Below are 20,283 nucleotides of genomic sequence, written 5' to 3' on the forward strand. Positions count from 1 at the left end.
TACCATTGGAAGCTACCTAGTTCCAAGGTGTAAGACCACCCCCCCAAGCACCACCCTCTATCCGGCCTCCCATGGAGGGTATTTAATAGGAAGCTCCACCCCTTTTAGCTCTCCTGATTCTTCCAGTCTCCCATCCACAAGGATGGGGCTTTCTCTGACTCTTCTTTAATCCAGGTGGCCAAGCCAAACTTCTGTGCTGCATACCCTTTCCTTTTTCTTTTTCGCTCTCTCTCTCAGTCTCAACATCCAGAGAGCTGCAAATTCCTTCGCTTTTTCAGTGGCCTTAAATCCTCTGTCTTCAGTTCCTAGAGCTTTAATAATTGACAACATTCTTACACCTTACTTCCCTCCATAAACTTTTAATTCAGTGACACCTGCCTCTTTATTTTTTTTTCTTTTTTAGGTTTTTTCAAGGCAAATGGGGTTAGAGCATCAGCCCTGGAATCAGGAGTACCTGAGTTCAAATCCAGCCTCAGACACTTAATAATTACTTAGCTTTTGGCCCTTGGGCAAGCCACTTAACCCCATTGCCTTGCAAAAACTTAAAAAAAGGAAAGGGAATGGGGGGGGGGCGGAGCCAAGATGGCGACATGAAGGGATCCAGTCTTAGGAGCTCTCTGATAAAAACTCGTAAACTAAGGACTCTAACTAAACTTTTGAGACAGAACCCACAAAGGGACCCAGTGAGGCAGTTCTCCTACTCAAGGTAACCTGGAAAAGAGCAGAAAGGTTCTGCTCCCCGGGGTCGGAGGGGTGGCCCGCCGGAGGGGTGGCCCACCAGAGCGAAAGAACTTCAGCCTCCTGGAGGCAGCCCCAGGGTGCTGGGAGCCACGGCTCACAGCAGCGGGGGAGTCTCCTGAGCTGCACCCCGGGGAGCATCAGGCACAAAGTGGGGGAACAGTGGGGGGGGACCTCTGCCAGAGCGAGCACATGGAGCCCAGCCCTCAGGGCACACAGCAGAAGCAGGTGGAGCCAGTAAGCAGGAGCCCCCAGGGCATGAGCCCATTGAGCTAAGGGAGGGGAGTGAAGAGAGAGAGACTGCCCAGCTCTGTCCTCTGCCCCTGGAACAGGACTATGGGGCTCTGAGGCTCTGACCACATTCAGATCCTGATCCCAGTCTAGGCCCCCCCATAGAACAGGGCCCCCCCACCTCGGCCCCATGGCAGAGGGGGGCGCTTATGGTCATTCACTGACCAGGAGGGAGGACAGAGCCTCACACACTGAGACCCTTGTGGGAGTGTCCCAAAAGCTCAGGAAGCACCCCAAAAAACAGGCTTAGGCTGGGAAAATGAGCAAGCAAAGAAACAAGAGGAAGACCACTGAGAAATATTTTGCAAATGAGCCCAAGAAGGATCAAAATACTCAGTCTGAAGATGAGAAAGCACAAGCTCCTGCATCTAAAGACTCCAAGAAAAACAGAAACTGGGCTCAAGTTATGACAGAGCTCAAAAAAGACTTTGAAAATCAAATGAGGGAGTTGGAAGAAAAACTGGGAAAAGAAAGGAGAGAGATGCAGGAAAAACATGAAAATGAAGTCAGCAGCTTAGTCAAGGAAATCCAAAAATATGCTGAGGAAAACAGCATGCTAAAAACCAGCTTAGGTCAAATGGATAAAACAGTTCAAAAAAGTTATTGAGGAGAAGAATGCTTTAAAAAGCAAAATTGGCCAGATGGAAAAAGAGATAAGAAAACTCTCTGAGGAGAACAAATCCTTCAGACAAAGAATAGAATTCAGGGAGATTGATGAATTTACCAGAAATCAGGAATCAATACTTCAAAATCCCAAAAATGAAAAATTAGAAGAAAATATGAAACATCTCATTGAAAAAACAACTGATATGGAAAACAGACTTAGGAAAGATAATTTAAAAATTATTGGAATACCTGAAAGTCATGATCAAGAAAAGAGTCTTGACATCATTTTCAAAGAATTGCTACAGGAAAATTGCCCTGATATTCTAGAAGCAGGGGGCAAAATAGAAATGGAGAGAATCCACCGATCCCCCAGAGAAAGAGATCCCAAAAAACCAACCCCCAGGAATATTATAGCCAAGTTCCAGAACTCCCAAGTCAAAGAGAAAATATTACAAGCAGCCAGAAGGACACAGTTCAAATATCGTGGAGCTGCAGTCAGGATCACACAGGACTTAGCAGCAACTACATTGGAAGCTCGTAGGGCTTGGAATACAATATACCGGAAGGCAAAAGAGCTTAGAATGCAGCCAAGAATGAACTACCCAGCAAGGCTGAATGTCCTCTTCCAGGGAAAAAGATGGACTTTCAATGAACCAGGGGAATTTCAAATGTTCCTATTGGAATGGCCAGAGCTGAACAGAAGATTTGATCTTCAGATACAGGACTCAGGTGAAGCACAGAGATTGGAGGAGAGGGGGGAAATATAAGGGACTTAATGAGGATGAACTGCATGTATAGAAAAATGATACTGATCATATGAACCATCTCAGTTAATAGAGCAGGTAGAGGGAGCTTTTATAGTTGAAGCACAGGAGAAAGCTGAATTTGAAGATAAAATATGGTGTAAAAATGGAGTCAATAGGAAAAAAAAGGGAAATGGAATGGGAGAAAGAAAATGGAGAGGGGGAATAGTCCAAGATATTTCACATAAGATTTTTTTTTTATTACAATGAGCTATTGCAATGATATGGAAGGGGGGAAGGCAAGGGGGAATGAGGGAACCTTTGCTCTCATCAGAGATGGCTAGGAGAGGAAACAGCAAATATACTCAATGGGGTATAGACATCTGGAGTAAGAAGGAAGGGGGAGCGGGGGAAGGGGTGGGTATGTGAATAAAGGGGGAGAGGATGGACCATAGGGGGAGAGTAGTCAGATATAACACATTTTTTTTTTTTTACTTATTGCAAGGGGCTGGGATTGGATGGCTTGCCCAGGACCATAGGGCCAGGTGGATTCTGGGCCTAAGGGGTGGTATGGGGCTCAGGGCTTCTTGGCCCCAGGACCAGGGATCTGTCTTCTGCGCCACTCAGCGACCCTACAGCAGAGTCAGAGTGAAAGGAGAGAAAAAACATGGTAGTGGAGAAATAAGAAAGGAGGGAGTTGCAATCAGCAATGGCAACGGTGGAAAAATATGGAAGTAACTTTTTGTGATGGACTTATCATAAAGAATGTGATCCACCCATGACAGAGTTGTTGGTGTTGGAACAAAGACCGAAGCACATTTTTTGTTATTATTATTTGGGGGAGGGTGCAGGGCAAGTGGGGCTGGGTGGCCTGCCTGGAGCCACATAGCAGGGTGATCTTTGGGTGTCTGGGGCCGGATACGGACCCAGGTGCTCCTGGCTCAAGAGCCAATGCTCTGTCTGCCACCCAGCCACCCCTACTATTATTACTATTTTATTTTATTTTGGGTCTTTTTTTTCTTCTTTTTGGTTTTTGCAGGGCAGTGGGGATCAGGTGGCTTGTATGTCACATGGCTGGGTGATTATTGGGTTTACGAGGCTGGATATGGACTTGGGTGCTCGTGGCTCCAGGGCTGGTGCTTCATCCATTGTGCCACCTGGCCATACCTACAATTATCACTATTATTTTTTTTAATTTTTTTAATTTTAATTTTTTTTCTCTCCCCTTTACTTTTTTCGCCCAAGCAAGTCTATCTATATTCATGGGGGGAGGGGTATTTTGTTTACTTGTAAACAAGAATATTTTATTAATGTAAAAAACATTTGTACAAAATGAGAATAAAAAATAAATTAAAAAAAGAAAAAAAAGAAAGGGAATACGATGTTTAGTTTGGGGAAGAGAAGACAAGACTTTTGAGACATAATAATTGTCTTCAATTATTTGAATGGCAGCCATGCAGACTTGTTCAGTTGATTTTTCCTGGAGGGCATAAGTAGGGGCAGTCAGTGGAAGGAAGTTAAAGAGAGAGGTTTAGACTTAATGTAAGGGGGGGAAAAAATTTAAACCTGAGTTACCCCAAAGTAGAATAGACAAAAATCAAATTCTGTGTAATGTATAAAACGTTTGAGAGACAGTTTCTGGGTAATCACTTTATTAATTATGTTAGCAAATCATTAATAAAAGGAGTCAGTGGCACTCTCAAATGCCAACACCTATATATATGCTTGGAAGAGTGAATGTTCCTGAGGGTGGAAATCAACTTTGATTTGTTAATAATTAATGAGAATGGGGCAGCTAGGTGGCGCAGTGGATAAAGCACCGGCCCTGGAGTCAGGAGTACCTGGGTTCAAATCCGGTCTCAGACATTTAATAATTACCTATCTGTGTGGCCTTGGGCAAGCCACTTAACCCCATTTGCCTTCCAAAAAAAACCTAAAAAAAAATAATGAGAATAAACATTACAATGATAGGTGGACCTTTTCATTTTTTTTAAATTTTTTTTATTAAAGATATTATTTGAGTTTTACAATTTTCCCCCAATCTTGCTTCCCTCCCCGCCCTACCCCACAGATAGCACTCCGTCAGTCTTTACTTTGTTTCCATGTTGTACCTTGATCCAAATTGGGTGTGATGAGAGAGAAATCATATCCTTAAAGAGAACAGAATTCTCAGAGGTAACCAGATCAGACAATAAGATATCTGGTTTTTTTTCCCCCAAATTAAAGGGAATAGTCCTTGTACTTTGTTCAAACTCCACAGCTCCTTATCTGGATACAGATGGTACTCTCCTTTGCAGACAGCCCAAAATTGTTCCCAATTGTTGCACTGATGGAATGAGCAAGTCCTTCAAGGTTGAACATCACTCCCATGTTGCTGTTAGGGTGTACAGTGCTTTTCTGGTTCTGCTCATCTCACTCAGCATCAGTTCATGCAAATCCCTCCAGGTTTCCCTGAAATCCCGTCCCTCCTGGTTTCTAATAGAACAATAGTGTTCCATGACATACATATACCACAGTTTGCTAAGCCATTCCCCAACTGAAGGACATTTACTGGATTTCCAATTCTTTGCCACCACAAACAGGGCTGCTATAAATATTTTTGTACAAGTAATGTTTTTACCCTTTTTCCTCATCTCTTCAGGGTATAGACCCAGTAGTGGTACTGCTGGGTCAAAGGGTATGCACATTTTTGTTGCCCTTTGGGCATAGTTCCAAATAGCTCTCCAGAAGGGTTGGATGAGTTCACAGCTCCACCAACAATGTAATAGTGTCCCAGATTTCCCACATCCCTTCCAACAATGATCATTATCCTTCCTAGTAGGTGGACCTTTTCTAATAGGTCTAGTAGGGACTGAGGTAGGTGATTTTGATTGTCACTCACTGACAATAAGAGATTATCTCAAACTAGACTATCCCTAGCCTCAGGCAATCTAAACAAAAGATCTATCACCCTCTCTTCCTCCACCCCAAAAAGAAAGACCTTCAAATATTTAAGGAGAGAAATTCAAATAATGCTAGAGAATTCTACATTAAAAGAAACAGTAGGAGTGACCTTCCTCAGAAATAAAATGATTTCACCCTCTGAGGGAACAAGAAAAAAAAAGGAAAGAAAGAGTAGTAGGAAATGGAATAATATATTATAAAAAACAAAGGTGCTTTAGAAGCACCTCCTTTCCCTTCCACCTACCCCCACCTTGTGACATATACACCTGAGTCTAATCATCAAGGGAAAAAAATTGATATTCAACAAAAGAAAGAGTTCTGTGGCATTTCTGGGAGGGAAAAAATCTGGGGTACTTCAGCAAAATATTTAAATTGCATTCACAATTACCACAGAAAGAATAAGTATTTACATAAATTATTCATACCTAAAAACAATTTTTAAAGAAAAAGGTAAGTTTTTTAAAGGATCATCAAGAGATTTTTTTCAAGTATACTAGATAAAAATAAATCAAGTGCCTTATTATTCTTCCATGGTCTCTGTATGTGATTGGAACTCCCCCAGATACACCCAAATTCTAGAAAAACAATAAGAACTAGAAGATGGTTGGAAATGTCTCCTGACCAAATTGTTAAATTTCACTTTCTTACTTTTTTTATAATAAATTATTGTGATTACAACATGCTTAAAGCACCTGTTCATAAACTGGATTGATAGTGTAACCTAGAAAGAGTGAACTCTGAGCTAGGTACAATTAGCAAATCTTTTATTTTATTAGTTTGAGCAATGTTCAATTTTTATCAGTTAAATTTAGCACTATTGTAAATGTAATGACCAAAAAGCTTGGCTCTGTAAAACAAAGGTGGAGTCAGAGACAAAGAAATGGATAGACACAGAAAGATCGAGACAGAGCTAGACCAAAAGATCTGTGTTAATCTCTAGAAATACAAGTACAGGGGCAGCTAGGTGGCGTAGTGTATAAAGCACCGGGCCTTGGAGTCAGGAGTACCTGGGTTCAAATCCGGTCTCAGACACTTAGTAATTACCTAGTTGTGTGGCCTTAGGCAAGCCACTTAACCCCATTTGCCTTGCAAAAAAACCTAAAAAAAAAAATACAAGTATGAACAATACAGTTCCTACCCTCAAGGAATTTATATTCTAACTTATATTTATATAACACATAAAAGAGCTAGAAAGCAGTGTTAGCAATGTTTACTAAGTTTCATGGTGTAAAGATGTCAAGGAAGGGAAAATAGTATGGAGATCTGATTCCTGGGAGAAAAAAAAGGTAGAAGTTTATCTATTAGGTCTGGGTGATCCAGAGGCAGAGAATAATTGAGAATATCTACTTCTTTCCTTTCCATATAGAAATAAATGACTATGGGTATGGAAACAAATTGTCAGTTAGTTTACATGTTAGTTCATTTTGCTGAACTTGGTTTTTTCTTCTCAGAAAAAAAAATTCATTGCTATAAGGGATTGTATACTAGATAGAGAAGGGGAAAAGATATAATCTGAAAGGAAAGTGATGTTAAAATTGGAGATATTAAGGGGCAGCTAGGTGGCAGTGAATAGAGCACCTGCCCTGGAGTCAGGAGGACCTGAGTTCAAATGTAGCCTCAGACACTTAATACTTGCTTAGCTCTGTTGCCTTGAACAAGTCACTTAACCCCATTGCCTTGCAAAAAACTAAAAAAAAAAACTAGAGATATCAACTATTTCAAGACAAAGATTAAATTCAGAACCTGCCATTGAGATATTAATCAAAATGACTTTAGTAACCAGGCTTGCTTGGTGGAACATATTATTATTACATATTATTAACAGTCTGAAATATTGTATTATACTATATAAATACAAGCCAAGAATTGCAGCCTCTTAGGAAAGGGGTCAGTTAAGAGGTTCAAATAACTAACAAGGCCTGATGGCAGCTGTGTGGTGCAGTGGATGAAGGACTGACCCTGGAATCAGAAAAACCTGAGTTCAAATCCAACCTCAGACACTTGACATTTACTAGCTGTGTGAACTTGGGCAAGTCACTTCACCCTGATTGCCTCACATCCAGGATCATCTCCAGCCACTAGACCCGGACGGCTCTGGAGGAGAGAGTGACTTAGTACATCAAACCCTCAATTCAAATACAATTCATGCCTTTGTTAACGGCTCACCTCCCTTTTGTCATGGTCTTCTTCCAGAACCAAGGACAAACAGACCTGAGCTAATAGTTAAAGTAGCACACCACCTGCTGGTCATTTCAACTATCACACCTGAATAAATATTACAAGATGTCTATAGGTCTAGAGAAGACAGCACTCAAGAGAAGCTACCCAGGGCGGCTAGGTGGCAGTACACAGACCACCTGCCGGAGTTCAAATCCGGCCTCAGACACTTCATAATTACCTGTGTGGCCTTGGGCAAGCCACTTAAACCCATTGCCTTGAAAAAAGTCTAAGAAAAAAAGAACTACCCAAGGGTCCCAGTTGGTAGCCAGTATCACATTTTCATGATAACTTGAAAATAAGTTCATTAAATTGGATGAAAACCTGCCTCAACTCTAGGGGTGTGGCTATGACACTAGAAAAGAAGGTACAGGTGAGAGAACAAAAGAGAAAGCAGTAATGAAGAGTTAGTTCAGTAAAGATGATAATTTTGAAGAGTGAGACCAATCATTGCTACATTTTAGGAAGAACATTGATAAGCCAGTGTGTGTACAGAGGTGGGTGAGCAACCTTAGCAGATGAAATAACTCTTGAATTATTGAAAGACGGGCATGTAACAGAGTGGGTAGATTTGTTCTGTTGATTTCCAGAGGGCATAATAGGGGCAATGAAGGGAAGGGAGTTGCAGAACAAAGTTTTAAGGAGGGAAAAAATACCAACAACTTGAGTTGCCCCCTAAATGAGCAGTCTCAGGAGATAACGGTTTTCTTTCACGTTGGTGTTTGTCTTTCTTTCTTGAAGAAGGCCATGACATCGGGGAGGTGATGCCATGACAAGCACATTTCTCCTCCGGAGCCATCTGGGTCCGGTGGGCAGATGTAACTCGGGAAGGCTGGAGATGGTCCTGGATGTGAGGCAATCAGGGTGAAGTGACTTGCCCCAGGGTCACACAGCTAGAAAGTGGCAAGTGTCTGAGGCTGGACTGGAACTCTCATCCTCCTGATGCCATCTAGCTGCCCCAAAGCATCTTTAAAGTTCCTCCCCTCGGTTCAGACATTCTATGAAAACATAGATCTAAGTCAAAGCTGTTAACCTGGGATGATTTCGTTGTGGGCGGAAAATATCAATTTCAGTCTTTGAGTGGAAAATATTTGATCAATTGCCTTCATTCTGATTAATCTCCAAGTTGAAATGTAGAAATGTAGCATTTTCTTGCATTATTTAAAAACATTTTGAGAAGGCATCCGTAGGCTGGTAAGGATGTCCAAGACAAAAAAGAAAAGAAAAGGTGACGCTCCCCTGACCTGGAGGCATTCGCCGCTGGAGCGGGGGAGCGCAGTGGGAACCGGGGGGGCGAGGAAACGTCCACGCAGCGAGCCCGGCTCGAGGCGCATGCGCGAGCGTCCCCCGCGATCCCGAAGTCCTCCTTGGGCAGAGCCGGGCCGGGCCCCCCGCGGCCGCTGGGGGGCGCCCGCAGGAAGGCCGCCGCGGCCGCGCTCCCGGGAAGCCCATTGGCTTGGTTTTCCCGCCCGGCGGAACTGGCGGCAGAGTCGGAAGTGACGCGCGGGGCCGGGGGCGGCGGCGCCTCTGCTCCGCCTGGGCGCTCGGAGGCGGCGGGACTCCCGTGCCCCGGAGTCACACCCCCGCCCCCCCCCCCCCCGGCCTGGCGCCCCGAAGCTGGCCGGCGCGCTCGGTGGGGGGCGGGGCGGCGCGGGAGCGCGGGAGCGCGGCCTCGGGCATGGCCGCCGCGGGGGCCGCCTCGCTGCGCCTGGCCGCGGCCGCCGCCTGGTGGGTGCTGCGCAGGCGCCTGTGGGCGCACTACCCCCGGGTGCTGGAGCTCCTCGGAGCCCTGAAGGCCGCCGCGCCCGAGCTGGTGCACTCCCGGCACCACGCGCGGCTCTGCTTGGGGCTGCGGGCCAAGGTACCCGGCGGGGCGCCCCGGGGCCGGGAAGACGCCTGTGGGGCGGAGGGCCGCGAGTGGGAATAAGGGGGGCTTGGCACAGGATGGTGTCTCCCCCGCAGGTGGTCGTGGAGATGATCCTGGAGGGCCAGCCCTGGGCTCTGGTGCTGGATGCCCTGAACCATCACTTCCCGGAGTCCGGGCCGCCCGAGTGCCGCTCCAAGGTGGGTCAGCCCCCCGGGCCTGGTCGTGAAGTCATCTGTTCCCCACGCGATTCAAGCCATTGCCCCCAAAGGGCCCCTCCCAGCCCCCCAGCTCCCCCGCCTGCACCTCGGTTGATCGCTACACCCCTTAAACCCAACAGGCCGGGCGGGATGGGAAGATTGAGGAGGCGCAGGAGGCCTTCTGCCAACGAGTGAGACAGCTGGCAGAGGATCCCGAAGACTTGGAGGATCAGCTGCAGGTGAGGAGGTGGGCTTTGCCCGAAGTTAACTGGACAGGCATCATTCTTTTTAACCTTTGTCAGACTTGTTCCTTCTCTTAGGAACTAGAACAAGAATATGGGGAACCCTTCCTCCTTGCCTTGGAGAAGTTATTATTTGAATACCTGTGCCAGTTGGAGAAGATACTCCCTGTGCTACAGTTGCAAGAGGTATTTTATTTTGGAGGACGAAAAGGGAGGACAAAGCGTAGATTCTGGGACTTAAGGTTATCTTAATGCTTCTATCCTTATTCTTTTCTTTCAGCTTAAGGAAATTTTAAGAGGAGGAATGCAATCTGAAACCTCGGTCCCTCTTCCCCTTGCCCTGACTCAGTATTGCATGGACTTAGGGTGGCTAATTCAAGGTACTGATGCTTACTAGGGCAGTATCCCAGAAAGACAATATTTGGGGAAAGATGAATTTTGGGGAAAAGTTCATATGGCCCAGATAAAGAGTTGGCTTAAAGTGTACAGAAACTGTGTGATAGTTTTTCATGAATTGCCCTGCGTAAGAATCTTACTTTTCTCTTTCAGAATCCCCAGCTTTTACTTCATTGAGGGGGGCAGAACCCCATGAGCAGAGTCCTCCATCTTCTCCCCAGCTGGAACAAGTATTCCAGGATCCTATTCCCACAACTAAACCCAGCACTCCCTTTCCCCAGGGGCAGGATTTGAGGAGATCCCCAGAAGCCCTCACTGGTCGGGACTTCAACCTGGCGCCTCTGGGTCACCGGCAAATCCAGACAAATTATACATCTTCCAGGGGTGGTCATAAGGACCGGCCCACTGTCATGCTCTTCCCATTCCGGAGTATGTGCCTACCAGCTCAGGATGAAATTATGCACGGAAACAATGAAGAACGTGGGAAGTCCATGGCAGAACCAGCAGATAACCTGAGCACAAGGTCCATCCCTCATGGAAAACACAGAAATTCAGCTCACTCCCTCCAAAGGAGGGCTCAGGAACAGGGAAATTGGACTTATGATGAGCCCTCCTCAGAACAAAAGGAGTGAGTTAGGAAGCACTGTTTCCTCCCACACTAGATTGTTCCTCTCCCATGCTCACCCATTTTCCATCTCACCCTGTGTTTTTTTTTCCCTTTATACCCCTTTACCCCAGGAACTGCCTGGATTACTCCCTGGAGCCCTCGAGGCTGCCATTACCTGCTGTTGGGGCCAGGGAGCCAGGTAGGTATTCCCTACTTTGTGTTGGGGGTTGGGAAAGGAAATGCCTCATTCCTGAGAGCAATCTAGAATCTCAAGGAATGCCAAAGAACTGTTTACCTCAGGAACAGGTTTGATTTTGGTTTCCCTCCTACAGTGTATTCCCCACCTCTGTGCAGCTCTGTGGTTACCATAGGGGACTTGGTTCTGGACTCTGATGATGAAGGGAATGGCCAGAGGGGAGGGAAGGTGAGTGGGAAGGGACTGGGAGCTTGGGAGGGAAGGGTCAGGTCCCTCAAAAGAGAGAGAGATAGCATGCTGATAGTATCTGTGTGATGCTGTAACCACTGAGGATGACCAGACCTCCATAATCCCCTCTCTGCAGAAGTTTCTTGAAAGTTATCAGAAGACGAAGTTTGGCACCCTGATCCCCACCTTCTTCGAATACCTCTCCCCTCTTGAACAAAGTTCTGTACTTTCCCAGGCCCCTTCCTGTGGCCAGACTGATCCCATTAAGACCCAGTGGCTAAGCTCTCTTTGATGTGACTATGGTGGAATCTCACCAACCTGTAGTAAGAATTGGAAAATGGACTAAGCAGATTTGGCTTACGCTGGGGGCCAGGTCCCTTTACTTTGGAACACAGGATTGGGCTTACTTTATCGCATTATCATGCCTTCCTTGTTTTGTTTTTTGTAACAGACAGTGATTAAATCTTGAATCTTCTGTAATGTTGTCTTGGCTATGAGGTAAGGCAGGCTAAAGGTGCCAGATGGTCTCTATACAGTGTCCCAAATTCAAGTTCCTTTCAACTGATCCAGGAATAGGATCCCTTGATTCCTTTCCTTAGGCTCTGGGCCCAAAGTAGCTGAGAAGCCTAGAAGAGGCAATCCCAGAGAAGTTGACTTTGAATCTTGGATCCCACTATACAAATGACTCTCATTTGCAGGTCAAAGAACTAGATGTATACTTTTGTAAATTCTCATGCCATCCTAAATAATCTAATGTAATACTAATGTTAATGTCACTCTCATCACAAGAATGAAATGGAGCCAGGACTATGGAATGTGTAAGACAATAAGAGTCAAAATATAGACACCACCTAAAAGATAATGTTGGTTTAACTTCCTTGGTTTTACAGATGAGGAAACTGAAGCCCAGGAAGGTTAAATAGTTTGCTCAAAGACATCAGGAAAGACCAGAGTTAGCCTTGAATTTCTGGTCCCACTTAAAACTCCAAGTGCACTCATTCACTCTACCAGGTTCCTGTCCACGCTGAAAATGTGTAGCCCAATTAATTGAGCAAATGTTCCAATGTCTTCTGGAATAATCTAACTTTCCCTGTCTTAAGCAATAATACCTTTCCATATCTCTTTGACTCTGGGGGAGTCTCTGCCTTTTAAAAGGGGCCCAGAGTTCCAAAATTCTTGTAGAGATATGTGATCCCTAAAGGTAATTTTGGTTTGTACATAGTGCTTCTCAGTTCTTTTTTGCCAAGCGCCAGACTTTAATGAAATATGATAACTAAACAATGAGAATCAAATAATAAGCAAAGTACTACTATGTGAATGATTTAGCCTGGGCTCTGAGTTCTCTCTTGATCTTGCTTTCCCTCCCTCCCTCCCTCCCCCAGTATCTATCAGGCCCACTGGCTTGAGCTTTTTTACATGAATAGTGAAGCATGAAGGCCTTATAAGGCCCTCGGGACCAAAAAAACAAAAAATCATTGATCCAGATAATCCTTGGTGGCTGAAATGCACTAGGGTTCCTCACACCATCTCTGCTTTGGATACTGGTGCTGTTGCCAGGCAGTGTTGCTCACCCAAAGAAGTGTTGCCTTGGCTCTCATCACTGAAGATAGGGTTCACCTGCTGGGTGACCCGAATGAAAGTAGTACGTCGGCTGAGCTCCTTTAGTTTGGCTGCCCCAACATAAGTGCATGTGGAGCGGATTCCTCCCAGAATGTCTCGGATGGTATGTTCCACCTCACCTTTGAAGGGCACCTCTACTGTTTTTCCTTCTGAAGCCCTGGAACAGAGGAGTTTGTTACAACTTCTACTCCTTTGAACCCAGCACTCTTGCTTAATCACTCAACAATAGACCTGTTTCCCACTTTGCTCCCATACATGCACCAACCCTTCTTTTAAACTGATATTCCTTTTTTTCCTTTCCCTCTCAGTTGTCTTTTGGGGGGGGGCAGGGCAATTGGGGTTAAGTGACTTGCCTAGGTCACACAACTAGTAAATGTCAAGTTTCTGGAGCCAGATGTGAACTCAGGTCTTCCTGACTTCAAGGCCAGTGTCCACCTCTCATTTGTGTCCTAAAGAGCCATTCTGCCATCTAATGCCTGATGTTGAATATACCGACAATATCTGCAGTCACACCTGTACTCAGCAACACCACCAGCATACTTCTTCATTGCTGCCTCAGAACTCATGCCATAGAAAAGCTTGTATTTCTTGCCATTCCTCTTAATTAGTTCACCACCTGATTCAGTGTGACCAGCCAGCATGCCACCCAACATCACAAAGTCAGCACCTGCTCCTGTCAGCATTGGGGAAAGACAAAAAAGGACATCTATATCCTAGTTCAGGCATCTATGTTCTATAGGAGTGATTCCCATTGAACAACTAAATTTTGCTCAGGCCTCAATATAGTTAAGACTCTTTGACAAAAACCAGAATCTCTAAAGGCTTGAGAAAGGCTACAAATCCTTTGATTATTACTCCATGGCCTCTTGATATTACTCCTATGCTTACCCCAAGATTTGGAAATGACACAATGGTTTCCAGTCTGACTTAGAAGCCAAAAACCCCTCCTGTTGCTTCTACCTTCTGAACACTTTTTTTTTTCTCAGATTCCAGTTAACTGCTCCCTCACTTCAGGGCTGTTGGAACCTTGTCAGATCATAGGATTTTAGAGCTGGAAGGATCCTTAAAGGTAATCCAATTCCTTCCTTTTCCAGTAGAGGAAATAGAGAAGTTGACCAGCCTTCCCAAGGTCACAGTGTAGTAAGTAACAGAACTGGGATAGGAACCTAAATCTTAATTGCAAATCAAATGCTCTCTTTACCTTCCTCTTGCTACTTCCCCAGTTTACCAGCACTAATTACACAAGCATTTGCAAGGGTGGGAGAGCCTTGGTTCTTACCAGAAAGAAGACTCAGCAGGATCTAAATGGAATATATTTAATTGAACTGCTTCCCACAACCTCTCTGGGTCTAACCTAGAGCCTCAAAAATACATATTATCATGAAGCAGTCCTTGTTTTACTGCCCCAGTCCAACTACTTACCAAAAGCCTTAGCCACATCTCCAGGACAACTGCAGCCTCCATCCTGTGGGGAGGAGCTCTAGTGAGAAGATGGTAGCTCAGGAGAGTCTAGGCCCTGATCTTTCCCTATCCTCTTTTTTGATACAACTATTAAATTTCCATACAACTATTAAGTTGGGAAGGAGCTGAGGTCTCATCTTAATACTCTACAACTTCTTTGACATTTATTCCCTTATACAAGAAAATGTGTTTTGGTTCTTCATTCCCCCCCTCCTATAACTTACAGAAATGATGTGGCCTTTAAGGCCATGGGCAGCATCAGCACACTCCATCACAGCACTGAGCTGTGGGTAGCCCACCCCAGTTTTCTTGCGTGTGGTACACACAGAGCCTATAGACGAGAATGGGGAGAAGACTCAGGTGTTTCATGGGTGCCTAAAATCACAGGAAGATTGGTGGGAGGGGTTGGTTTTTGAATTATTGACAGTATGAGACCAGAACTTACCTGGTCCAATTCCTACTTTGATAATGTCCGCGCCAGACAGGATCAGCTCTTCCACCATCTCTCCCGTCACCACATTCCCAGCCTATAGGGCAGAGAACAAGGCTTAAGGTTTGAAAGGGTAAACTATTTTGCATGGTGAATCAGGATATTCTAGGGGAAAAGCTAAAAGGCATTCTTGATTGTGCTTAAGGCAACATTGTCCCAGTTTAGCAATGAAAGGTCTTTAAGGATACAGGCATTTCCCAGTATCCTTTTTTTTTTTGGGCAAGGTAGTAGGGTTAAGTGACTAACCCAAGGTCACACAGCTAAGTATTATGTATCTGAGGCTGAATTTGAACTCAAGTCTTCCTGACTCTAGGGCCAGTACTCTATCCACTTCACCACCCTCTTTTCTATTCTTGCCATATCAATACCTATATCAGTTTAAACATGTTCTGGTTCATATGCATTAACTAGTCTTGGTAACTGGTGTGGTACCACTACACTAGGGTTAAAGCCTAGAATCCACTTCAGTGAACTGCCTACCCATTGGCCTCTGTGCCACAATCAGCTGGAAGATGTGGTATGATTTGGAATACAATTCAGTGAGAAGGAAAATGGACTGTCCAAGAAGTTGGGAGTCCCTTTCTAGGACCAACTTTTGGAGTTGAGTATATAGCTACCTCAGTGGACACAACTTTTTTTTTTAGGTTTTTGCAAGGCAAATGGGCTTAAGTAGCTTGCCCAAAGCCATACAGCTAGGTAATTATTAAGTGTTTGAGACTGGATTTGAACCCAGGTACTCCTGACTCCAGGGCCAGTGCTTTATCCACAGTGCCACCTAGCCACCCTGGACACAACTCTTCCCTAACTTGACTCCATCTCTGTTATGGGATAATGCAACATGAAGTCACTCAACCTACAGAATTCTCTTGTACATAGTATACTGTCTGTAAAAAGAAAATCAGTGTGAAAGAGTGAATTATCACAGGGCAGCTAGGTGGTGCAGTGGATAGAGCACCAGCCCTGGAGTCAAGACCTAAATTCAAATTCGGCCTCAGACACTTAATAATTGCCTAGCTGTGTGACCTTGGGCAAATCACTTAACCCCACTGCCTTGCCAAAAAAACCCCAAAACCAACAACAAAAAATAAACTATCACATGTCCCATCCACCTTCTTTTATGTATCCATGGCACACTTGAGTCTCATTGAGCAGACTTATGTTTCACCAAGGGTTTGCAAAGTGCTACTTCTGGTTTTAGGCCAGGAACTTCTCAAGGGGCTGAATATTAGATAGGCTGAATCAACCAAAAAATACAGAGTGGCTCCAAAATCAGAATGCTGTATGGAACACCAAAGTACAGATTTAGATACAGTAGTATAAGATGGGGTAGATGAAGTTGGAAGGCAGAAAATCCTTAATGCAGGAGAATCTGTGGCAGGGCATTTAGTTCCTTTGTGCCTCAGTTTTCTCATTTGTGAAAGGTTTTGACTAGATAATCTTTGTGGTTTCCCTAGTTCTAAATTCTGTAGATCTCTAAGAGGAAAAGGAAGGATAAGGTGAAAGCAAGCCAGAAATATGCCAAGGTGTATACTTTGTATACAAGAACATACCATGATAGTGTGATGGGGGAAGTGTTTTCTAACATCTTTCAGGAATTCAACAAAATGCTCTGAGTAGCCATTGGCCACGTCCAGGCAGATGTATTTCACCTGGGGAATCGCTTCAAGGATTTGTTCTAGTCGTTCAAAGTCTGAAGGGCCTGTTCCTGAGCTGGCAGCCAGATGCTGAAGAAGAAATCGGCATCAGTATATAAAGCAGAGATTCCTAAGGGTTCTACAGATCCCCACAAGGGATTTTGAAGGTTCTGTGCTCTTGTGGAAAAAATTACAGTTTATTCTTACTAACCTTTAATTGAAATAGCATTTCCTTCATTTGCAATTGAAAGCAACAAACTATTTGGAGAAGAGGGTCCATAGCTAACACCAGATTATCAAAGGACAGACAAAAAAAAATCTCTGATTTGATGGATGGAAAACATGGATAATTGACCAGAAGGAAGGATCAGAGTTGAAAGAAGATAAAGATAATTCTTTACATGACTGGGGGATTGGGGTAGAACAGGAGAGAGAGTTCCACATTACCTCTAGACAATCAGGATTCTGGCTAGCAAACTCCTTCCATTGCTCAAGGCTGTAGTGTTTGTGGATGGCCGTGAACAGAGAGAACTAAGGAGAAGCAAAGGTGATTTTAAACTTAGGTCTTTATGCAATTACTCTTTTTTTTTTTTAGGTTGTGGAGAAGTAACTGGGCTAGAAGTTGCAGTTAATAATCCAAATCTATGTCTTAGCATAGACCTTTCACCAAAGATTATAAACAAATATTCTTGTAATTTCCTATCTGCCTGCTTAGGATCACATCTGGTGGCATCTACTTTGATCCTCTGATCCTGCTTCAATGCTGATAGGGAATTAATATGATAATGAGCAGTTGGTGCAATTTAACAGGCAGCAGATATGCAGGCAGGACCAAGAGACTGTCCTTCCTCCTTTGAGACTGGCAGGGACCTCGGGAGTACCATGTGAACTTGTCCTGGCACAGGCCATAAAAGATGAACAGTGAAGATGCTGGGCTCTTGAATTTGCAGGCATCAACTAGAATGGTTGAGATGAGGTATTTGCTATAAGAGTTTAGGTACCTTGCTATTTTATAAGGCCAATATTGCTAAATTAACATGTTTTCCCCTGTATCTTTGTGTTGAGTGAATGGCAGCATATCAGTTATTCTAGCAGCCCAAAGAAATTGTCTCATACCCTTAAGGTACTATCTGATAAAATGGTCCCTAGTACTAGAGCCAATAGGGCATTGATTCTGTTACCACTGGAAAAAAAAGGGCAGTTTTTTTGTTTCCTGGTAAACTGTCCAAGGATGGTTAAGTATTTTATTGATTATATATGTACATTCAGGTTCAAGAACAAAATGATGAATCTTCAAAGCCAAATCCCTTGTTCCCTAGTCCAAAAACTGAAAATATTCCAAATTCTTGAAAAAAGGCTTCCAGCAGTTGTGACCCATGACTTAAAAGTTCATACATATGAACATGCAAGAAAAGGCAGTTGACAAAGTTAGTACAATATTAAGGCAAAATGTTTGAAGAGGTCAGTACTAGTCTGCACCAACAAAGCCTATCGCTTAGTTAAGATAGTTAGAGATCTTAAGTAGAAATAAACTAAAAGCTGGCAATGTATTTTACTCAGCATCATAATCCCGTATAATATGCTGGCAGACCAAGAAACCAGGATTCAGGAAAAGAAGATTCCCTTTAGGAAATGTTGTCAGAATACTGCATCAGACTAAAAGGTTTATTTACAGTACAGCTACTAAATGTGTCCAATCTTTGTTATTTTATACCTGTAAGACTTGTAAATAGCACACTGTCTTATCTGATTTCTCTCAAACTCCTCAGAATCACCTAAAAGTCATCCTAGACACCATCTGACAATGCAGTCAATTCATTAGCACTGAAATCATGCTCATCACCAACCAGCTGTGCTGGACATGGCACACTAGAGCAGGGTATATATGAAAAATGGATAACAGCACAACTTCCACACATTTACTGAATAACCAGTTGGAGGCACCAGAGACAGGGAACTCCTGGTGGGGAAACTCCCTTTACCAGTGCAGATAGGGACCAGCTGCTCTGCCTCATACAGTCTTAGAGTTGGGGATAAGGAAAAACTAATTGTGTCCTGTAGTTTGCCCACGGTCAGGGGTGGAACTTAAACCCACATATTTCTAACTCCTGAGTTGAAGGCCACTCTCCTTGAGGACACTGAGCATAGAATCTTAAGCACAGCATTGCTGTGTTTTTTTCAGAAAGTGACAGTAATCAGGCCACAGAGGATGGATTATAGCAATAAAATAGCATGCCAACAGACATCCATTTGATGGAGACAGCCACTAACCAGTGGAATAGAGTATAGGCCCAGGGTGGAAAGGTTCACTCATCTATCTTCCAGCTATATTTGATTGTCAGCAGCAACATCTTCAAATAGGACTTCAATAACATACTGCTATACAAAAAAAAAAAAATGTTGTTTTGGATACAATTCAAAAACTAAGACCAGTCCCAATACTCAAGGCTTAATACTGTTTTAGTTAAGAAGTTGTTTGGGAAGTCTCACTGTATTTACTTCTGAGTTATGATTCAGTAATTATGACATGTCCAAGAAAAGAGGAGAAGACCTTGGAAATGGCAAAGGTAGAGGGCACACTTTTTTCACAGAAGGATACACTGTTATTAATTGTTCTAATGAAAACAAAGGAGAGTTAGTTCCATAAGGGCAATCTTATAAATGACTGGAGGAATCAACGTACAAAAGCATTTTTGTGACCTTACAGTGGGATATGGTCATAATGTTAATCAGTGTTATTGTGAAATGACATTAAAAGCAGTTCTATTTGTGGCATGATTGTATGTATACTGGGGTAGGAGAAAAGGTAAACTATATTTTGTGGGTGAGTTAAGAGATAAAGTTGGTGCTAAAACAATTAAAAACTCTTTTAAAGATGTCAAATGTGCATCTCTGTTTACTCTTGTCCAAAGACAGGGCTGACTGCCCATGGAGAGGGAAATTCTGGAGATAGCTGGGGTCATTGGATACCACCTAAGGAAGGGAATGTGTGGCCACCTACCTTACAAAGCACCTTGGCCATCTCAAAGGTGCCCACTGTATCCATATTGGCAGCAATGATGGGGATCCCTGTGTACATCTGCTTTGAATTCCGGAATACGAAGGACCTTGTGAGATCCACCTGCACAGTGTGGGGAGGGGGTTGAGGGGAATAACAGTTGGTAATAGTAGCTTCAAAGTAATAGTGCTTTAAAATGTACAACTTTAAATCCTGACAGGTGTTGTGTGTGTGTGTGTGTGTGTGTGTGTGTGTATGATATGATATGAAAAAAGATCAGATTACTTGCATTTGAATTTGTTCATTTCAAATTCCACAACCAACACTTCCACTAGGCTAAACTGCTTTTCAAGGTAGAATAATGGAGTGGTCCCAGCCTCACCTCACTGCGGGACTTAAGGGTGCTTCGCTTGGGTCTCAGCAGGACATCCTTGAAGTCCAGCTTCACATCATTTTCTATGTGAGGCATGGTGGGATCTTCCGTGTAAACAAGTACCTGAAGGTCAGAAGGGAGGCGATTGTATGTGTGAGCAGGTGGCCTGGTGTGGTGAGCTATAACACCTTCAATCTCTGTTCCACAGCTTTGCTTGGAAAGCCGGTGACATTACAACTCTCAAAAGTATAGAAAGCGTGTGGCTAGGTGGCACAGTGGATAAAGCACTGGCTTTGGAGACAGGAGTACCTGGGTTCAAATCCGGCCTCAGACAATAATTACCTAGCTGTGTGGCCTTGGGCAAGCCACTTAACCCCATCTGCCTTGCAAAAAACCTAAAAAAAAAAAGGTACAGAAAGAATCACTTCATAGGCCT

At 43.9% G+C, this 20,283-nt stretch overlaps 2 protein-coding genes across 6 annotated transcripts in view; one reads left to right on the forward strand and one right to left on the reverse strand.

Annotated features, from left to right (window-relative positions):
* Positions 1-9,056: 9,056 nt before the first annotated feature.
* TINF2 (TERF1 interacting nuclear factor 2) lies at positions 9,057-19,468 on the forward strand. Of its 2 annotated transcripts, XM_074234794.1 has the most exons (10): positions 9,057-9,399; positions 9,501-9,602; positions 9,743-9,841; positions 9,923-10,030; positions 10,125-10,224; positions 10,394-10,868; positions 10,979-11,046; positions 11,180-11,271; positions 13,878-13,960; positions 16,435-19,468. In XM_074234794.1, exons 1-9 carry the CDS (start codon positions 9,217-9,219, stop codon positions 13,938-13,940), a joined length of 1,290 nt encoding a protein of 429 aa, XP_074090895.1. In that variant the 5' UTR covers positions 9,057-9,216; the 3' UTR covers positions 13,941-13,960; positions 16,435-19,468. The 2 variants fall into 2 exon arrangements, with proteins under 2 accessions (XP_074090895.1, XP_074090894.1); XM_074234793.1 differs by lacking the exons at positions 13,878-13,960; positions 16,435-19,468 and adding an exon at positions 11,408-11,751.
* GMPR2 (guanosine monophosphate reductase 2) overlaps positions 12,645-20,283 on the reverse strand; it is a 32,477-nt gene continuing 24,838 nt past the window's right edge. For 3 of the 4 annotated variants that reach the window (XM_074234795.1, XM_074234796.1, XM_074234797.1), the window contains 9 exons: positions 19,857-19,970; positions 19,478-19,597; positions 16,924-17,007; positions 16,393-16,566; positions 14,798-14,879; positions 14,577-14,683; positions 14,314-14,356; positions 13,405-13,564; positions 12,645-13,048 (listed from right to left, as the gene is read on the reverse strand). In XM_074234795.1, the coding sequence (XP_074090896.1) occupies positions 12,790-13,048; positions 13,405-13,564; positions 14,314-14,356; positions 14,577-14,683; positions 14,798-14,879; positions 16,393-16,566; positions 16,924-17,007; positions 19,478-19,597; positions 19,857-19,970 (1,143 nt within the window). In that variant the 3' untranslated portion in view covers positions 12,645-12,789. Of the gene's footprint in view, positions 13,049-13,404; positions 13,565-14,313; positions 14,357-14,576; positions 14,684-14,797; positions 14,880-16,392; positions 16,567-16,923; positions 17,008-19,477; positions 19,598-19,856; positions 19,971-20,189; positions 20,243-20,283 lie in introns of all 4 variants that reach the window. The other variant, XM_074234798.1, reaches the window with a different exon arrangement.

The sequence above is a fragment of the Macrotis lagotis genome, chromosome 4, assembly GCF_037893015.1.
Source record: "Macrotis lagotis isolate mMagLag1 chromosome 4, bilby.v1.9.chrom.fasta, whole genome shotgun sequence".
NCBI classification, from domain to species: domain Eukaryota; kingdom Metazoa; phylum Chordata; class Mammalia; order Peramelemorphia; family Peramelidae; genus Macrotis; species Macrotis lagotis.